The sequence below is a fragment of the Passer domesticus genome, chromosome 28 (assembly GCF_036417665.1).
Source record: "Passer domesticus isolate bPasDom1 chromosome 28, bPasDom1.hap1, whole genome shotgun sequence".
Lineage (NCBI taxonomy): Eukaryota > Metazoa > Chordata > Aves > Passeriformes > Passeridae > Passer > Passer domesticus.
The window spans coordinates 2,137,504-2,156,451 of record NC_087501.1 but is presented as its reverse complement, the minus strand read 5'-3'; the positions used below and the strand labels follow the sequence as shown (position 1 = coordinate 2,156,451).

Sequence of the window (18,948 nt, the reverse complement as noted above, 5' to 3'; positions counted from 1 at the left end):
GGAAATGGCAGCGCATGCATGGCCCCCCACCCACCCCACCCCGGCACTGCACTGCCCCCGCAGCCTCTCCATCCCCCGCTGGCACCAGGAGACGCCGCTGTCCCCCTGCTGCCCCCGGGCAGGGCTCTCTGCAGCAGCCCCCAGCCCCGAGGCGGGGCTGCTGAGTGCCCGACCTGGGCAGGTGGTTCCTGGAGGGGACACGCTGGTGGCACCCCCAGGTGCACTCTGGTGACATCCCCAGGTGCACAATGGTGACATCCCCAGGTGCAGGCTGGTGGCACCCCCAGCTCCACACTGGTGGCATCCCCAGGTGGATGCTGGTGTCACCCCCAGCTCCACATTGGTGACATCCCCAGGTGCTCACTGGTGACATCCCCAGCTCCAGGCTGGTGTCACCCCCAGGTGCACTCTGGTGTCACCCCCAGGTGCACACAGGTGACATCCCCAGCTCCATGCTGGTGTCACCTCCAGGTGAACTCTGGTGTCACCCCCCAGCTCCAAGCTGGTGTCACCCCCAGGTGCACTCTGGTGTCACCCCCAGGTGCACGCTGGTGTCACCCCCAGCCCACATCGGGGTCAATACAGGGAGCTGGGGTTGGGGGGGATGATTTTGGGGTGCCTCCCCCACTGCTGCCACCCCCCTCTTGCACACAGGGGGGGCACACGGTGCATGGAGGAGGGGGGGGGGGCAGACGGGCTGCATGTCCTGTGTCCCCCCGTGCCCCCCCTGCGTCCCCACCCCGCATGTGCCCCCCGCATGGCCCCCAGCATGTGCCTCCCCACGGCTTCTGAGAGCTGCAGCCGGTGTTTGTGGTGCCGTGAAACACTCGGCGGGTCTTAAACCACCCCCACAGCCAGGGCTACCACTGGCCCCCCTGCCAGGGGTCCCCCTCTCCCGCCCCCCCAGTTTGGCTCTGGTTTAAACCCCCACCTCTCAGCGCCCGCCTGCTTTCGGAGGAGGGACCGGGACCCTTGGGGACGCCCCGCTAGGGACTCCTGAGCAGACACAGCTCCCACGGGGGAGGGATGTGTGGGTCACCTCCCCCTCCTCCGGTGCCCAGGGGTGCCACCCTGCTGTCACCGGACTTGTCACCACACATCTCCCCCCGACTTGTGACGCCAACCAGGGGAGGGGTCCCTCGGTGTGGAGGAATGACGAGGATGCTCGAGGTGACGCCCCCTGCCCTCCACAGCCACTCGTGCCCCACCGTGTCCCCCTATTCCCCCAGTGGCCAGAGATCGTGGTAGCAGTGACAGATGCTCATCCCCGTGCCCGTCCTTGTCCCCCCTCCAGGGAGACAGGGGGGGCACAGGCGGCTGTCCCCGCCCCCTGTACTCAACTCATCTTTTTTATGTTCTTTTTTTATGTTTTCCCCCTTTTCCTCCTCTCCCCCCCTCCCCGTTTCTCTCTTGCCCCCCTCCCCACTCCTCTCTCTCGCTTTCCTCTCTGCATTTCTCCAAGGTAAGCCAGCCCTCCCCCCCCCACGTGGGGGCCACCAGGATGGGGACCCCCCTCAGGTTGGGGGCACCTCCTTCCCCCAGTCTGAGAGCCACCGAGTTTGGGGGGCCCTTCCCTCCAGGATGGGGACACCCTGCCTGGATGGGGATCTCCAGGGGTTGAGGACATCCCTCCCAGGGTGGGGACAGCTCCCCAAGGTTGGGGACCCCCCTGAGTTCGGGAACCTCCCACTAGGAGGGGGACACCCCCCAGGATGGGGATGGCCCCACAAGGTTGGGGAAAGCCCTCCCTGGGTGGGGATGCCCTCTTACCCCAGGATGTGGACCTTCCTGAGGTTGGGGACTCCTCCAGGTGGGGGACACCCCTCCCAGCATGGAGAACCCCCCCAAAATGGGGAATTCCCTAGGATGGGGACACCCCACCCAGCATGGGGCCTCCCCCCTGTAAGGGAACACCCCCAGCATGGGGACACCCCTCAAAATGGAGCCCCCTTAGAATGGGGACACCCCTCCCTGCATGGGGACCACCCCTCTGAAATGGGGACCTCCCCCAGGACGGGGACAGCGCCTTGCTCGTGTGCTCCCCTCTCTGACACCGGGGTGGGCTCGGGGGGAGGAGGGAGGAGTCTGGGTTTGGGGGGTCCTGCAGTGTGCCCTGAGCAGGGGGAGCACTGACTCTGTCTCCCCCCGCAGCAGCTAAGAGCTTACTGAACAAGAAGGCGGACGGCGTGAAGGTGAGGGGCTGGGGGGGCCGGGGGGGGCCAGGGGGGCTCCTTCCCCCCTCCCCACGGAGCCACTGAGCCCCTTCCGTGTGTCCCTGCAGCCCCAGACCAACAGCACCAAAGGCAGTGCCGGCGTCACCAGCCCCAAGGGGACCCTCCCACCCACTGCTCTGGTAGGTGCCCCCCTGCCCTGCGCCCCCAGACCCCCACCCGGCAGCTCCATCCCATCATCCCACCCCATCCCATCCCATCCCATGGATCCCATCCCATCCCACCCCATCCCATCCCATCCCATCCCATGGATCCCACCCCATCCCATCCCACCCCATGGATCCCATCCCATGGATCCCATCCCATCCCATGGATCCCATCCCATCCCATGGATCCCATCCCATGGATCCCATCCCATGGATCCCATCCCATCCCATCCCATGGATCCCAACCCATCCCACCCCATCCCATCCCATCCCACCCCATCCCACCCCATCCCACCCCATCCATCCCACCCCACCCCACCCATCACCGTGTGCCCCCCACGCCTGGTCCTGGGTCGCTGGGGAGGGGGTGTCCCGTCATAGGAAGGGGCGTGCAGGACCTGGGCACGGGGTGACCCCGCTGGACAGAGCAGGTGGGTGAAGGGACAGCCCCGTGTCTCCCTCAGCCGTGGGGACAGTGACACGGGTGCAGGACACGGTCACGCGGGTGTCCCACGGAGGGACAAGGTAGGTCCAGGACACGGACACAGAGATGTTCCTGCCGTGGGGACAGCAAGGTGGCTGCAGGGTAAGGATGTCCTGTGCCATGGGGACAGCAAGGTGGCTGCAGGGTAAGGATGTCCTGTGCCGTGGGGACAGCAAGGTGGCTGCAGGGTGAGGATGTCCTGTGCCATGGGGACAGCAAGGTGGCTGCAGGACACGAGTATGGGAGCAAGGTGGGTGCTTGTCCCTGTCATGGGGACAAGCCACAGGCAGGAGGAGCCTGGTGGCACAGGTGGGGAGGTGGCTGAAGGAAGGGGTGGGGACACCCTGCGGTGCCAGTGGCGAGGCAGGTGCAGCTCACAAGGACAGGGCTGCTGACTGACCTTGCAGGTGAGGTAAGTGCAGGATCCAGGCCTGCCCAGCTGGCACGGTACAGGCGTGGCTGGCTGGAACAGCAGGTGCTGGATTTGGGGGTGCTGTGGCAATGCCAGCAGCAAGGTGGGTGCAGGTGTGCCCGTTGTGACCTTTATGGCACAACAACAAGGGCAGGACGCAGGCAGGGTGATGCCCAGCTGGCACAGAGTGCTGTGCCCTGGGGAAGGTGAGCCTGGCTGGTCAGTGCGTGCAGGATATGGAGAAAGGGGTGCCCACCCCACACGGTGAGCTGTGGATGGAACTGCTCAGGACGTGGGCACTGAGATGCTCAGCATCCAGTCACAGGGACGCTTGGGATGCAGGCAGTGATAGTTGGGATGCAGGCACAGCAGTGGTCTGGGGGCAAGCTGAGGGATGCAGGCAGTGCTCAGGATGCAGGCAGGGCATCAGGATGGTTGGGATTCAGGCACAGGGATGCCCAGGATGCTCGGATGCATGGTGAGTGCAGTCCCTGGGCACTGGGTGCAGGACAGGGGCACGGAGCTGCCCCAGGCAGGGCAGCAGGATGGTTGGGATTCAGGCACAGGGATGCCCAGGATGCATGGTGAGTGCAGCCCCTGGGCACCGGGGTGCAGGACAGGGGCACGGAGCTGCCCCCCAGCCCAGCCCATCCTTTTGGCCTCACTGCGTCTCTCCCCTGGCTCTGCCCACCTCTTTCCCCCCTTTCTTCCCCCCTCCATGTCTGTGAATTAAACCATTTGGCTTTGCTGGACTAATGACTCTCTGCTTCTCTCCCCCCTCTCTATCCCCTTCCCGAATCCGCTCTGGGTCTCTCCTCGCCCCTGTCCACGTGCTGCTCAATCCGTCCGTCCCCCTTTCGTTGTCCCCTCCGGGCTCTCTCGCTTCCCCCCACCCCGCCTGTCTCTCTCCCTTCTGCCCTAGGAGCCTCAAAGTACCGTAATCCATAACCCCGGGGACGGCGCCAAGGTACCGCTGCCCGCCTCCCGCTCCATCCTCCCCCAGCACCAGCCTTGGCACCCGTGCCAGCGGGGTCCCCCCCGCGCCCTCCAGCATCGCCGGGCTCCTGCCGAGCCCTGCCCGGGCTTGCCCCCCCCGTCCCCGTCCCCTCCCCGGCGCCAGGTCTGACCCCCCCTGTTTGTGTCTCCCCCACCGCCGCCCTCCCGCCAGCAGGAGTCCTCCGACAGCACCAACACCACCATTGAGGACGAGGACACCAAAGGTGACGGGCGTGGGGGCGGCTGGGGGGGTGCTAGGATGCACTGGGTTGCACTGGAATGGCGCTGGGATGCAGTGGGAGGGTCTCGGAATGCACTGGGGTGGTGCTAGGGGGGCACCAGTGTGCATCTGGAATGGTGCTGGGGTGACCCGGGGTGGCTTCAGGGTGCACTGGGGGTGGCACTGTGATGGACGGTTGTGGAATGCACTGGGGTGGCACCAAGGATGCACTGGGATGCACTGGGAATGTGCTAGAATGCACTGGGGTGACACTAAGATGCACTGGGGTGCACTGGAATGGCACTGGGATGGCACTGGGATGGCACCAGGACGCGTTTGGTTCACTGGGATGCACTGGAATGGCACTGGGATGGCACTGGGATGGCACTGGCATAGCACCAGGATGCATTTGGTTCACTGGGGTGCACTGGAATGGCACTGGGATGGCACTGGGATGGCACCAGGATGCATTTGGTTCACTGGGGTGCACTGGAATGGCACTGGGATGGCACTGGGATGGCACCAGGATGCATTTGGTTCACTGGGGTGCACTGGAATGGCACTGGGATGGCACTGGGATGGCACCAGGATGCATTTGGTTCACTGGGATGCACTGGAGCAGCACTGGAATCCACAGGGACGGAGCTGGGGCGGCACTGGGATACACTGGGATGGCACTGGAATGCACTGGGATGGCACCAGGGCGCGCTGGGGTGGCACGAGGATGCACTGGGAGCACCGTGCTGGGTGGCATGCACTGGAGTAGAGCTGGGATGCACTGGCACCAGGATTGCACTGGAACTGCACTGGGATGAACTGGGCTGGGAGTGGCACGGCACCAAGGTGCAGCTGGTGCACTCTGGGGTGCTGGGGCAGCACTGGGATGCACTGGGTGGGATTTGGGATGGCAACAGGATGCACTGGGGTGGCACTGGGACTTTTCTGGGAGAGTGTTCAGCACACTGGAATTGATCTGGCTGTGCTGGGCTGACACCAGGATTCATTGAGATGGCACCAGGATGGCACTGGGAGCATGCTGGGATGCACTGGGGGGCACTGGGATGGAAATGGTATAGACTGGGACATGCTGGGATGGCAGTGGGGTTATTGAAAAGGCACTGGGATGGCACCAGTGATACTGGGACACAGCGGGGTGGGACCAAGAGCTGCTCTGGATAGAACTGGGCCATACTGGGCTGTACTGGGATAGCAGTGACACTCAGTGTTGGCACTGAGACGTGGTGAGAAGTCACTGACACAAACTGGAGTGAACTCTTACACTCTGGAGTAGTACTGGGACATACTGGGATGGAAATGGGCGGTGTTGGAATGCACAGGGATGCACTGGGATGGGACTGGGGTGAACTGGAATATACTGGAAGGGCATTGGGACACAGTGGATTGGCACTGGGTTGTACTGGAATGCAGTAGGATGGCTCTGGAGAGCCACTGGTGTAAACTGGGGCGTGCTGGGATGCCCTGGGGTGGTACTGGAACACTCTGGGATGTGACTGAGAGGAGTGGAATGGAGCTGGAATGGCACTGGAGTGTACTGGGCTGTCACTGGAGTGCAGGAGGGTTGAACTGGGGTGTACTGGGATGCACTGGGATGGCACTGGGACACATCAGAGCACACGAGCAGCTCTGGGATGCACTAGGATTGCACTGGGATGTATGGGGATGCATGGAACTGGGAGGGCACTGGGATGCACTGGTATGGCACTGGGAAACACCAGTATGGCACTGGGACACACCAGTATGGAACTGGGACACACCAGTATGGCACTGGCTGTTTGGGGTGTGCTGGGGTGGCAGTGGGATGTACTGGGACTCGGGGGAGTGGGGCTGGGAGCCACTTGGAGCTACTGGGCCATGCTGGGCAGGCACTGGGAGGGCACTGGGCCATGCAGGGGTGGCACTGGGCTAGCAGTGACACGTGTGAATACTGGTGTGGCAGAGCTGGGGGGGTCCCTATCTGTCCCCAAGGCGTGTCCATCTGTCCCCCTAGTCCCTGTGTCTGTCCTCGAGGTCCCTGTGTCTGTCCCTGTGGTCTGTCTTGTCTGCCCTCATGGTCTGTCTGTCCGTCCCCACGGTCCCCGTGTTTGTCCCCGTGGTCTGTCTGTCTGTCCCCAAGGTTTTTCTGCCCCCAAGGTCTGTCTGTCCGTCCCCGTGTCTGTCCCCATGCCTCCCCTTCACGTCCCACGCCCCCGCCCGCGGTGTCCCCGGGGGCTGGGGCGGTGGCGGTGACGGTGGCGGTGACGGTGACGGTGGCGTGCCCCCAGCCCGCAAGCAGGAGATCATCAAGATCACGGAGCAGCTCATCGAGGCCGTCAACAACGGCGACTTCGAGGCCTACGCGTGAGTGGGGCGGGGCCGGGAGGGGCGGGGCCAAGCAGGGTGTGGCCGGGAGGGGCGGGGCCAAGCAGGGCGGGGCCACTCTCACCTGCTGCCTGCAGGAAGATCTGCGACCCGGGGCTCACCTCCTTTGAGCCCGAGGCACTGGGCAACCTGGTGGAGGGGATGGACTTCCACCGCTTCTATTTCGAGAACTGTGAGTACCCGAGCTGCCCCTGCCCCTCCTCTCCCCCCCAGCCCAGCCCTCCTGTCTCCCTGCCTGCCTCCTTCTCTTGCCCACTGCCTGCCCATCCTGGTCACCTCGCCTGCCTGTCCCCAGCTTGCCCCTGCTGGGCCATCTGTCTGCTTGCACTGTCCCCATCCCTGCCCGTTCCCTGTCCCCATCCCTGTTCCATCCCTGCCCGTTCTCTGCCTCCATCCCTGCCTGTTCCCTGCCAATTCCCTGCTCCCATCCCTGCCTATTCCCTGCCCATTCTCTGTCCCCATCCGTGCCCCATCCCTGCCCATTCCCTGTCCCTATCCCTGCCCCATCCTTCCCCGTTCTCTGTCTCCATCCCTGCCTGTTCCCTGCCCATTCTCTCTCCCCATCCCTGCCCATTCCTTGCCCCTTTCCTGCCCATTCTCTGTCCCCATCCTTGCCACCATCCCTGCCCATTCCCTGTCCATTTCTCTGCCAATTCTCTGCCCCATCCCTACCACTTCCCTGTCTGTTCCCTGCCCCATCCCTGTCCCCATCCCTGCCCATTCCCCGTCCCCATTCTCTGTCCCCATCCCTGCCCATTCCCTGCCCCATCCCTGCCACCTTCCCTACCTGTTCCCTGCCCATTCCCTGCCCCTTCCCTGTCCCTTCCCCTGCCCATTCTCTCCCCATTCCCCGTCCCCATCCCTGTCACCATCCCTGCCCATTCCCTACCCCATCCCTGCCACCTTCCCTGCCTGTTCCCTGCCCATTCTCTCTCCCCATCCCTGCCCATTCCCCGTCCCTTCCCCTGCCCGTCCCCTGCCCGTTCCCCGCTGCAGCGGCGCTGACGCGGCCGCCCCGCAGTGCTCTCCAAGAACAACAAGCCGATCCACACGACCATCCTGAACCCGCACGTGCACGTCATCGGCGAGGACGCGGCGTGCATCGCCTACATCCGCCTGACGCAGTACCTGGACGCGCAGGGCCGGCCGCGCACCAGCCAGTCCGAGGAGACGCGCGTGTGGCACCGCCGCGACGGCAAGTGGCAGAACGTGCACTTCCACGGCTCGGGGGCCCCCGTGGCCCCGCTGCAGTGAAGGTGAGGCCGGGCAGGGTGTTCACGGGGGACGGGCAGCGCTGCTGGGTGGCTCACCGGGGTGTCCCCGCAGAGCTGGCGGTGGCTGTCCTGGTTCCAGCCCGACGGAGACGGCGATGGGAGCCGAGCGGCAGCCGGAGCTGCGGCCCCCCCGAAGCACGCGTCCGCATGCCTGTCCCCCCTCCTTTTTACCCCAGCCCCTGCTCCCCCTCCCTCCTCCGGTGCCTGTGTTTGCAGAAAACAAAAAGACAAAAAAAAAAAAAAAAAAAAAAAAAAGCCGAAAGAAGACCACAAAAAAAAAAAAAGAAAAAAAAGAAAAAAAAAAAAAAAGAAAAAAAGGGGGAAAACCCACCCCGATCCCAAACCCCCACCCACACCCCCAAACCCAACCCAGCCGCTCGGCCACAGGCGAGGGCGCTGGGGGGCTCAGCCCCCCCCCTTGGCCCGTCTCTGCTGGGGGGGAAGGGGGGTCCCGGCCCCCCTCCCGGCTGTGCTCGTGGCGTGTTGCTGTCGCTGGTGGTGGATGTTGTTCTTTGGGCTCCGCTTTGCTCTGTCCTGCCCCAGCCCCTGTACATAGAGAGAGCTATTTATTTTTGAATTCCCACGGGGGTCCCCAGCATCGGGGGGCTGCCGGGGGGTGAGCGAGGTGAGGGGGGGGGGACACACACACACACACAGAGACTCTCTCCCCTCCAGCCCTGCCCTGGGAGCGCTGAGCCTGGGCGCTGCCAGCCCAGGGCAGGCTCACCCTGCAGGGGCACCCCCGTGTCCCCAGCACCCCCTGCCACAGGTGCCAGCTCGGGGTGCCGGCAGGATTTGGCAGGGGGGACGTGGGTGCCACGTCAGGGGGCAGCCGGGGGGTGCTGGGGCCGGGGGTGGGGGGCTCAGGACGATCCAGCCAGCACTGACGCAGCATCGAAAGCACTTTAGACTAAGAGAATGGGTCTCTTAGGGGGCACAGGCTGCTCCGCCGGGCACCCCCAGCTCGGGGGGCACCGGCAGCACACCCTGCACCCCCCTCCCACGGCCGGCGCTCGGGGGGACCCGGCCCCCCCCCCAGCCCCCCGACCCCGGGGAGGCTTCGCTCCACTCCAGGCACTCCCCACGCCACTCCCCAGGGCATCCCCACCACGCTGAGGGCTGGTTTTGGCTGGGGGGGAGGGGGGGGGGGGCGGGGGATATTAATTATTTTTTAATTATTCCGATGATTTCTCTGCATGCCCTTTGCGCGGGAGCAACCCTCGGGCGCTAACGCTGTATGTTGAGGAGCTGAGCTGTTCCTGTCCCATGAATGCTGGTGGATCGTTGCCAAAATTTTTCTCCTTCCTCCCCTTTTCTCTCATTCTTTTTCTGTCTCCCCCCTCCCCAGCATATCCCCCCCCCCCCCGTGCCCCTCCTCCCCCCCCCCAAAAAAAAAAATCCCCTTTGTCTTTTCTTTCTGAGCCTTGTAAGTGTAAAAGATGACTCTGATTTCGTTTTTGTCTCGGGAAAACTGCAAATAAATTATGAGGAAAAACCAATGATCATTGAAGTAAGGCAAGGCCAGGTGCACCTGGGTGCCCAGGATGTGTCTGTCTGTCTGTCTGTCTGTCTGAAATCCCACCCAGGACGCCGCAGAAAGGAACAGAGGAATTGCCAAAGACCACTTTATCCCCTGGCCGTGCAGCCAGGGCACAGAAACAAGCCCAGCTACAGCCCGAGCCCGACCTTGCCCTTCCCCAGGAGGAGGAAGAGGAGGCAGCGGGGCCCTGGCAGCTGCTGAGCCCCCCACCCAGGCTGGTGGGAGCAGGGGAGGGGCTCTGAGGTGCAGCCCCCTCCCCCAGCACCAGGACACAGCTCCAAGCTTGGGAGGAGCTGCCCAGGGAGGGCAGAAGGCACCCCCCACCCAAAAAAACCTTTTCCCCTTCCCACCCCCAGCTCACCCTTAGGACACAAATACATAAAAGCTGCCTGGGCTGGCAGTGGGGGCTCTGCCTGCCCCCTCAGCCCCTGGACAGCAGTGGGGGGCTCCTCCAGGCTTCTGGGGGGCTGTGAAGGCAGGGGAGTGCTTGGCCAGGCAGCCCCTGGTCCCAGCTGCCCCAGCAGCAGCGAGGCTGGGGGGGCTTCCATGTGGACCACCCCCCCTGGGTGCCGGCCTGGTGCCAGCCTTGGTGTCCCCTCAAGGTGGACAACAGTCACATCAGCCCAGGGGGCTGGGGACCCCCGGCCCAGCCCCAGGAGCAGCCCTGGGGGGGCTGTGGAGGGGTGTGGAGGGCTGGTGGTCCGGAGGTGCAGACCCCGGGCTCCATGTCACATGATCTCACAGCAGGAATTCTGCTTTCGGGCCTGAGAAGAGAAGGAAAACCCCTCTGTGAAGCTGCCCGGGGGTCTGGGGGGTCCCAGCTGGGGTCCCACACCGCCCCTGTGCTGGCTGAGAGCCCCGGGGGTCCTCTCCTTGTGGCCACAGCTGGACCCCCCAGCCCTGCAGCTGGAACTGGGGCACCCAGCTCCCTCCCTGCAGCACAGGGGGATCCCTGCCTGGCCCCCCGAGCTGTGCCCCCCCAGGGATGCCCCTGAGGGAGGGGCTCACCCCACACCCACCGTTTTGTAGAAGGCTTTGGATTGTGCCCCCAGCACCTCGGACTTGGAGACCAGGTCGTCCAGCTTCTCGCCACGCTCCAGCAGTGACTCCATGGTGTTGTGCTGCCAGAGAAACGTGTGCTGAGCCCCAGCAGCAGCCCCAGGGCAGCCTGCAGCACGAGGTGGAGCTGCCAGCACCCCCCAGGCACCTCCTGCCAGCCCCCCCAGCCCTGCAGCCCCAGGGGAGATGGAGCTTGGCAGGGACAGGGAGGAGGCTGGCATGGGGAGCAGGGCCGAGCCCTGGTGCTTGTGTCCAGCTGGGAAAAGCCCAAGGAGCAAAAAGGGGAAGAGGAAAGGAAGCCCCCAGGCCAGGGAGGTCTCTGGGAAGGGCCTGGGGTGACTCCACCCTGCCCCACAAGCAGCCCAGGGCCTCCTCTGCAGCCTCACCAGGATGATTTTGGTCTCGTCCAGCTCCGCCTGCACTCGGGTCATGGGGTCAGCATCCCGGGGGTTCTGGGGACAAACAGCAGGGTGACAGAGCTGCCACCACCCCAGGGACACCAGGGGAACGGGAACAGAGCCCCAGGGACACCAGGGGAACGGGAACAGAGCCCCAGGGCTGGGGGAACACAGGAGCCCTGCAGGGTCCTGGGCTCTGCACCTGGTACTTGCTGAGGTACCCATCCAAGGCGGAGTAGCTGATGGTGGCAGGTGACCCTGAGGGCCAGTCCATCCTGCTCACCTGCCTGGAGAACTCCTCCAGCACCTGCCAGGGAGGAAACACACTTAGGAGCCACAGCCGTGGGGCCACAGGGGCTGCAAGGGGTCTGCTCATCCAAATAGACCTGGAGGTTTTTGGGAAGGGAGCTCCCAGCTCATGCACAGCCCTGGGCTGGTACCAGGGCAGTGACCATCCCCTGGGCTGGCACTGCCACCTCCCCTCGAGGGCTGGGCCCAGTTCTGGGAGCCTGAGGGAGACAGGAACTGCCCTGTTCCAGGGGCAGAGCTGGGGAAGGGGCTGGGGGTGTCAGAACAGAGCTGGGGAAGGGGCTGGGGGTGTCAGAGCTGGGGAAGGGGCTGGGGGTGTCAGAACAGAGCTGGGGAAGGGGCTGGGGGTGTCAGAACAGAGCTGGGGAAGGGGCTGGGGGTGCCCAGAGCTGGGGAAGGGGCTGGGGGTGTCAGAACAGAGCTGGGGAAGGGGCTGGGGGTGCCCAGAGCAGGAACAGAGCTGGGGAAGGGGCTGGGGGTGCCCAGAGCAGGAACAGAGCTGGGGAAGGGGCTGGGGGTGCCCAGAGCTGGGGAAGGGGCTGGGGGTGTCAGAACAGAGCTGAGGAAGGGGCTGGGGGTGCCCAGAGCTGGGGAAGGGGCTGGGGGTGCCCAGAGCTGGGGAAGGGGCTGGGGGTGTCAGGAACAGAACTGGGGAAGGGGCTGGGGGTGCCCAGAGCTGGGGAAGGGGCTGGGGGTGCCCAGAGCTGGGGAAGGGGCTGCAGCCCCAGCAGATGTGAGCAGTCTTGGCAAACGATGCCCAGGCCGAGGTGGGCAGCCCTGCCTGCCCCAAAGCCCTGGTGGGGAGGGCAGGGAGGCTGCAGGAGCCCTCACCTTGTCCAGCAAGGTGAAGCAAACCCTCTGGGGGTACTCATTGTCTGCAATCACCACCCCAGCCAGCCCGTCGCTCCGCACGTACACGTGGCACAGGTACTCTGCAAGGAAATGCTGTCACACAGGCAGGGCCACCCCGAGCCCACCCCAGCACCCCAGAGCTGCCCCTCTGCTTCCCCCAAACCACCCTGCAGGGGCACCTGCACTTTCTGTCAGGAAAGGAGGAAGGGCTCAGAATTTGGGGCTCAGCTCCAAACTGTGCTGTGGCCAGGGCACACACGTGTCAGAAGTGACATGCCACGGTAGCCAGAGGGATAAAAACCACTGGGGGAAGAGCTCAGCCTGATTTTGACTCATTTTAACTAATTACAAGGCTGGGGTGTGATTCCAGGGCTCCAGCAGCCAGTCCAGGCTGCCTCCCCCACGTGCTGGGGCTCAGGAGGGTGTGCAGCAGGACAGGGAGGCTGGCACGAGGTGGGCATTCAGGATGTGGAGCTGGGCTTGCAGGGCAAAGCTGGCACAGCCACTCTGCACTGGGGTGGCCTGGGAAGCTGGGGGGGCTGCAACCCAAGAGCTCCGGGGGTCCCGAGGGGGCCAGGGAGAGCACAGGCACTGCAGCAGCTCCCTGAGAACCTCTGTGGGTCCTGCAGGTCCCCAGGAACCTCTGCAGGTCCCTGAGAACCTCTGTGGGTCCCTGAAGGTCCCCAAGAACCTCTGCAGGTCCCTGAGAACCTCTGTGGGTCCTGCAGGTCCCCGAGAACCTCTGTGGGTCCCTGAGAACCTCTGTGGGTCCCTGAAGGTCCCCAAGAACCTCTGAAGTTCCTCGGGAACCTCTGTGGGTCCTGCAGGTCCCTGAGAACCCCCCCCAGGATCCTGAGAACCCCCTCAGGTCCTGCAGAACCTTTCCAGGTCCCTGAGAACCCCTCCTGATCCCCTGAGAACTCCCCCAGGTCCTGCAGAACCCCCCAGGACCCTGAGAACCCTCCCAGGTCCCTGAGAACTCCCCCAGGTCCTGCAGAACCTCTCCAGGTCCCTGAGAACCTCTGGAGGTCCTTGAAGGTCCCTGAGAACTCCTGCAGGTCCCTGCAAACCCTGAGAACCCCCCCAGGACCCTGAGAACCCCCCCAGGACCCTACAGAACCCCCCCAGGTCCTGGAGAACCCCCCCAGGACCCTTGAGAACCCCCCCAGGACCCCTGAGAACCCCCCCAGGACCCTACAGAACCCCCCCAGGTCCTGGAGAACCCCCCCAGGACCCTTGAGAACCCCCCCAGGACCCCTGAGAACCCCCCCAGGACCCCTGAGAACCCCCCCAGGACCCTACAGAACCCCCCCAGGTCCTGGAGAACCCCCCCAGGACCCTTGAGAACCCCCCCAGGACCCCTGAGAACCCCCCCAGGACCCTACAGAACCCCCCCAGGTCCTGGAGAACCCCCCCAGGACCCTTGAGAACCCCCCCAGGACCCTTGAGAACCCCCCCAGGACCCCTGAGAACCCCCCCAGGACCCTTGAGAACCCCTCCAGGACCCTACAGAACCCCTCCAGGTCCCTGAGAACCCCCCCAGGTCCCTGAGAACCCCCCCAGGTCCTGGAGAACCTCTCCAGGTCCTGGAGAACCCCCCTAGGTCCCCTGCAGAGCCTCTGCCACGCTGTGCCAGGCTCTCACCCCCCCCAGCAGCCCCAGCAGCCCCCCAGGCTCTGTTTTGGGGTGGTTTTTCCCCGGGTGGGGGCAGGGGAAGCTCTCACCTTGCTCCCTGACCGAGGCCCTGCTGCCCAGCGCCGAGCGCTCCGCGATCAGCTGGCTCGTGAAGGTCATGAACTCCTGCACACTGTGGGGACACGGGCACAGGGCACGCTGGGGACATGGGGACACGCTGGGACATGCTGGGGACAGGCTGGGGACACTGCTGAGCCTCAGCCCCCCTGCCCCAGGGACAGCTCAGGCAGCCCCCAGAGCCCCCAGCTTGGGATCAGGCTGGGATCAGGCTGGGATCAGCTGGGATCAGGCTGGGATCAGGCTGGGATCAGCTGGGATCAGGCTGGGATCAGGCTGGACAGGCTGGGATCAGCCTGGGATCAGCCTGGACAGGCTGGGATCAGCCTGGGATCAGCCTGGGATCAGCCTGGGCAGGCTGGGATCAGCCTGGGATCAGCCTGGGATCAGCCTGGATCACCCTGAGATCAGCCTGGGCAGGCTGGGATCAGCCTGGGCTCAGCCTGGGATCAGCCTGGGATCAGCCTGGGCAGGCTGGGATCAGCCTGGGATCAGCCTGGACAGGCTGGGATCAGCCTGGGATCAGCCTGGGAACAGCCTGGGATCAGCCTGGGCAGGCTGGGATCAGCCTGGGATCAGTCTGGACAGGCTGGGATCAGCCTGGGATCAGCCTGGACAGGCTGGGATCAGCCTGGGATCAGCCTGGAATCAGCCTGGACAGGCTGGGATCAGCCTGGCATCAGCCTGGGATCAGCCTGGGATCAGCGTGGGCAGGCTGGGATCACCCTGGGATCAGCCTGGATCACCCTGAGATCAGCCTGGGATCAGCCTGAGATCAGCCTGGGATCAGCCTGGATCACCCTGAGATCAGCCTGGGCTCAGCTGGGATCAGCCTGGGATCAGCCTGGATCATCCTGAGATCAGCCTGGGCTCACCCTGGGCTCACCCTGGGCTCAGCCTGGGCCCAGCCTGCGGGTGACACACGCCCAGCTCAGCTGGAATCCCCAGGGACACTCACCAGGGAGGGGTCACAGAGCCACCACACAGCCAGGAGTGGCACAGCCCTGCCCGGGGGTGGCGTGGGGACAAGGACACCTCACTGCACACGCCCTGCTGTGGCACTGTGCTCTGCTGGCAGCCCCCAGGGCTGGGAGCAGCTCCAGAGGGGACACTGCCCCCAGTTCACACCCCCTGGGGGGCTGAGAGCCCCCCCCGGCCCAGACACAGCTCCAGGGAGGGGAAACTGCAGGGAGAGTCCAGCCCAGGGATTCCTGAGCATCCTGAACATCCTGAACATCCTGGTCCAGCCCAAGGATTCCTGAATACCCTGAAACTGCTGATCCAGCCCAGGGACTCCTGAACATCCTGATCCAGTCCAAGGATTTCTGAACATCCTGAAAATGCTGATCCAGACCAGGGATTCCTGAACAATCTGATCCAGCCCAGGACTCCTGAGCATCCTGAAAATCCTGAAAATCCTGATCCAGCCCAAGGATTCCTGAATACCCTGAAAATGCTGATCCAGCCCAGGGACTCCTGAAAATCCTGATCCAGTCTAAGGACTCCTGAGATCCTGAAAATCCTGATCCAGTCCAAGGATTCCTGAACATCCTGATCCAGCCCAAAGATTTCTGAATACCCTGATCTAGCCCAAGGACTCCTGAAAATCCTGAAGATCCTGATCCAGCCCAGGGACTCCTGAACATCCTGAGCATCCTGATCCAACCCAAGGATTGCTGAAGATCCTGAACCTCCTGGTCCAGCCCAGGGACTCCCGAGCATCCCTGCCTCAGCAGGGAGGGAGCACAGCCTCCTCTCCCCCGGGGTGTCACACCCACCACGCAGAACACTCGGGGGTCCCACGTCCCACGGGATCCTCCCCAGCTCCTGCACTGCAGTCCTGGGTTTATTCCCAGCATTCCAGGAGGATCTGGGCTCCCAGTGCCTCCCTGGCCCTGCCAAATTCCCTGGCAGGAGCTCAGCCCAGCCCTGTGCTCCTGCCCAGCAGGTTCCGCAGCCCTGCTCTCCCCAAATTCCAGCCCCCAAATGACTGGGCTGGCACTGCTGCAGGTCCCACTCGCACATCTGGCTCAGAAAAAGCTTTTTTTTGGGGCAGTTTCAGCCCTTCCTTCACCCCTGCAGTTACAGAACCCTGGCACGGAGAGTTTGGCTCCCAGAGGAATTTCCCAACTCCCCCACGTGTCCCACAGCACTGCCTGCTTTGTGCCCCAGCCCCGGGGGGCTCTGAGGAGCTGCTGCAGCCCCCTGACCCCATTTGGGAGCCCCCTGACCCCTTGTGGAGCCCCCTGACCCCCATTTGGGGGCCCCCTGACACATTTGGGGGATCCCTGATCCCCTTTGAGGCATCCCTGACCCCATTTGGGATACCCCTGACCCCCTGTGAGGGGTCCCTGACCCCATTTGGGGGATCCTTGATCCTGTTTGGGGGCTCCCTAACCCCACGTGGAGCTCCCTGACCCCATTTGGGGGATCCCTGACCCCATCTGGGAGCACCCTGACCCCATTTGGGAGCCCCCTGACCCCCTGTGAGGGGTCCCTGACCTCAAGTGAGGCTCCCTGACCTTATCTGGGAGCCTCCTGACCCCCCTGTGGAGCTCCCTCACCCCCTTTGGGATCCCCCTGACCCCATTTAGGGGATCCCTGACACATTTGGGATCCCCCTGACCCCATTTGGGAGCCTCTTGACCCTGTCTGGGATCCCCTGACCCCATTTGGGAGATCCCTGATCCTGTCTGGGGGCTCCCTGACCCCCTTTGAGGCTCCCCAGGGACACCTCTGGGGTCAGGAAAAGCCTCTCCCTGCTGCCACCGCAGCCCCAGTGCCTCAGACCCCTCCCCAGCACCCCCCAGAGCCCCCCAGCACCCCCCAGGATCCCCCCGAGCCCCCCCAGGCTGGGCAGGGCTGCCCAGACCCACCTGGGCCTCTGGAAGAAGCTGAAGGAGGAGACGTCGTGGGCGGCCTTGAGCAGGCGCACCTTGGGGTCCCCCTTGTACAGGACACTGAGGCTGTAGAGCCGCATGGCGGGGCTGGCACAGGGCCTGGGGACAGGGACAGGGACAGGACAGGCTGGGACAGGGACAGGGACAGGGCTGGGCTGGGACAGGCTGGGACAGGGACAGGACAGGCTGGGACAGGGCCTGGGGACAGGGACAGGACAGGACAGGGCTGGGCTGGGACAGGGACAGGGACAGGGCTGGGACAGGGACAGGGACAGGGACAGGGACAGGACAGGGACAGGGCTGGGACAGGGCTGGGACAGGGCTGGGACAGGGACAGGGCTGGGACAGGGACAGGGACAGGGCTGGGGACAGGGATGGGACAGGGCTGGGACAGGGCTGGGACAGGGACAGGGCTGGGACAGGGACAGGGACAGGGACAGGGACAGGACAGGGACAGGGCTGGGACAGGGCTGGGACAGGGCTGGGACAGGGCTGGGACAGGGACAGGGCTGGGACAGGGACAGGGACAGGGCTGGGGACAGGGACAGGGCTGGGACAGGGACAGGGACAGGGACAGGACAGGGACAGGGACAGGGACAGGACAGGGACAGGGACAGGGCTGGGCTGGGACAGGGACAGGGACAGGGACAGGGACAGGGATGGGACAGGGCTGGGACAGGGCTGGGGGCCTGGGGACAGGGACAGGACAGGGACAGGGACAAGGCTGGGGTCCTGACCCCTGAGACACCCCCTGAGACACCCCCGGGGACACCCCCAGACCTTGGAGATACCCCCAGACCCCCCTGAGACCCCCCCCCGACCCCCAGAGACACCCCCAGACCCCTGAGACACCCCCAGAGACAGCCCTGGAGAGACCCCCTGAGCCCAGAGATACGCCCTGATCCCCCAGAGACACCCCCTGAGACACCCCCAGACCCCCCTGGGGAACCCCCTGACCCCCCCAGGGCTCCCCCCAAGGCTCTGCTGCCCCCAGAGCCCCCCCCCCCCCCCAGCTCCTCACCCTGAGCCCAGCCCGGCCCGGCCTGGCCCAGTAAAACCCAGTATAACCCAGTATACCCCACCCCAACCCAGTATACCCCAGTACAGCCCAGTAGAACCCAGTAAAACCCAGTATAACCCACCCCAGTAAAACCCAGTAAAACCAACCCCAGGAAAACCCGTACAGCCCAGTATAACCCAGTATAACCCACTTCACCATAACCCACCCCAGTACACCCCAGTACAGCCCAGTTCATCCCAGTTTACCCCGCTACAACCCAGTATAACCCAGTTTACCCCAGTTTAGCCCAGTTTACCCCACCCCAGTACAACCCAGTACACCCTACTGAAACCCAGCCCAGTATAACCCAGTACAGCCCAGTTCATCCCAGTACACCCCAGTACAACCCAGTACAACCCAGTAGACCCCAGTATAACCCAGTACAACCCAGTATACCCCAGTATAACCCGTACACCCCAGTTCATCCCAGTACACCCCAGTATAACCCAGTACAACCCAGTATACCCCACTATAACCCAGTACAACCCAGTTCATCCCAGTACACCCCAGTACAACCCAGTACACCCCAGTACAACCCAGTATAACCCAGTACAGCCCAGTTCATCCCAGTACACCCCAGTACAACCCAGTACAACCCAGTATACCCCAGTATAACCCAGTACAGCCCAGTTCATCCCAGTACACCCCAGTATAACCCAGTTTACCCCAGTATAACCCAGTACACCCCTGTTTACCCCACCCCAGTACAACCCAGCCCCTGCACCCAGCGCAACGCCGCCACCCCGCGGCACAACCCCCTGCAACGCAGCCCCCGGCCCCCCCCGGCCCCCCCGGCCCCCGGGCCGCCCCGGTACCGACGCTGCGGTCGCGGCTCGGCGCAGGCGGCGGCCGGGCGGCGGTGGGCGCGACCCGGAAGTGGAACGCGGCGGCCGGAAGTGCCGGCGCTGCCACGGGACGCCTCCCGCCCTGCGCAGG

General features: G+C 64.4%; 2 protein-coding genes across 14 annotated transcripts in view; one reads left to right on the top strand and one right to left on the bottom strand.

Annotated features, from left to right (window-relative positions):
• The window catches only part of CAMK2B (calcium/calmodulin dependent protein kinase II beta), a 23,385-nt gene extending 13,744 nt beyond the window's left edge, over positions 1–9,641 (top strand). For 2 of the 12 annotated variants that reach the window (XM_064400552.1, XM_064400545.1), the window contains 8 exons: positions 2,152–2,192; positions 2,282–2,353; positions 4,196–4,240; positions 4,445–4,493; positions 6,772–6,847; positions 6,946–7,040; positions 7,890–8,124; positions 8,195–9,641. In XM_064400552.1, the coding sequence (XP_064256622.1) occupies positions 2,152–2,192; positions 2,282–2,353; positions 4,196–4,240; positions 4,445–4,493; positions 6,772–6,847; positions 6,946–7,040; positions 7,890–8,122 (611 nt within the window). In that variant the 3' untranslated portion in view covers positions 8,123–8,124; positions 8,195–9,641. Of the gene's footprint in view, positions 1–2,151; positions 2,193–2,281; positions 2,354–4,195; positions 4,241–4,441; positions 4,494–6,771; positions 6,848–6,945; positions 7,041–7,889; positions 8,125–8,194 lie in introns of all 12 variants that reach the window. The other 10 variants (XM_064400551.1, XM_064400543.1, XM_064400553.1 and 7 more) reach the window with 7 other exon arrangements.
• Positions 9,284–18,948, bottom strand: YKT6 (YKT6 v-SNARE homolog). Of its 2 annotated transcripts, none has more exons than XM_064400557.1 (8): positions 18,832–18,948; positions 16,929–17,051; positions 14,025–14,107; positions 12,280–12,380; positions 11,342–11,446; positions 11,128–11,193; positions 10,702–10,803; positions 9,284–10,446 (listed from the first exon to the last, which is right to left on the bottom strand). In XM_064400557.1, exons 2-8 carry the CDS (start codon positions 17,030–17,032, stop codon positions 10,411–10,413), a joined length of 597 nt encoding a protein of 198 aa, XP_064256627.1. In that variant the 5' UTR covers positions 17,033–17,051; positions 18,832–18,948; the 3' UTR covers positions 9,284–10,410. The 2 variants fall into 2 exon arrangements, with proteins under 2 accessions (XP_064256627.1, XP_064256628.1); XM_064400558.1 differs by having other exon boundaries at positions 18,828–18,947.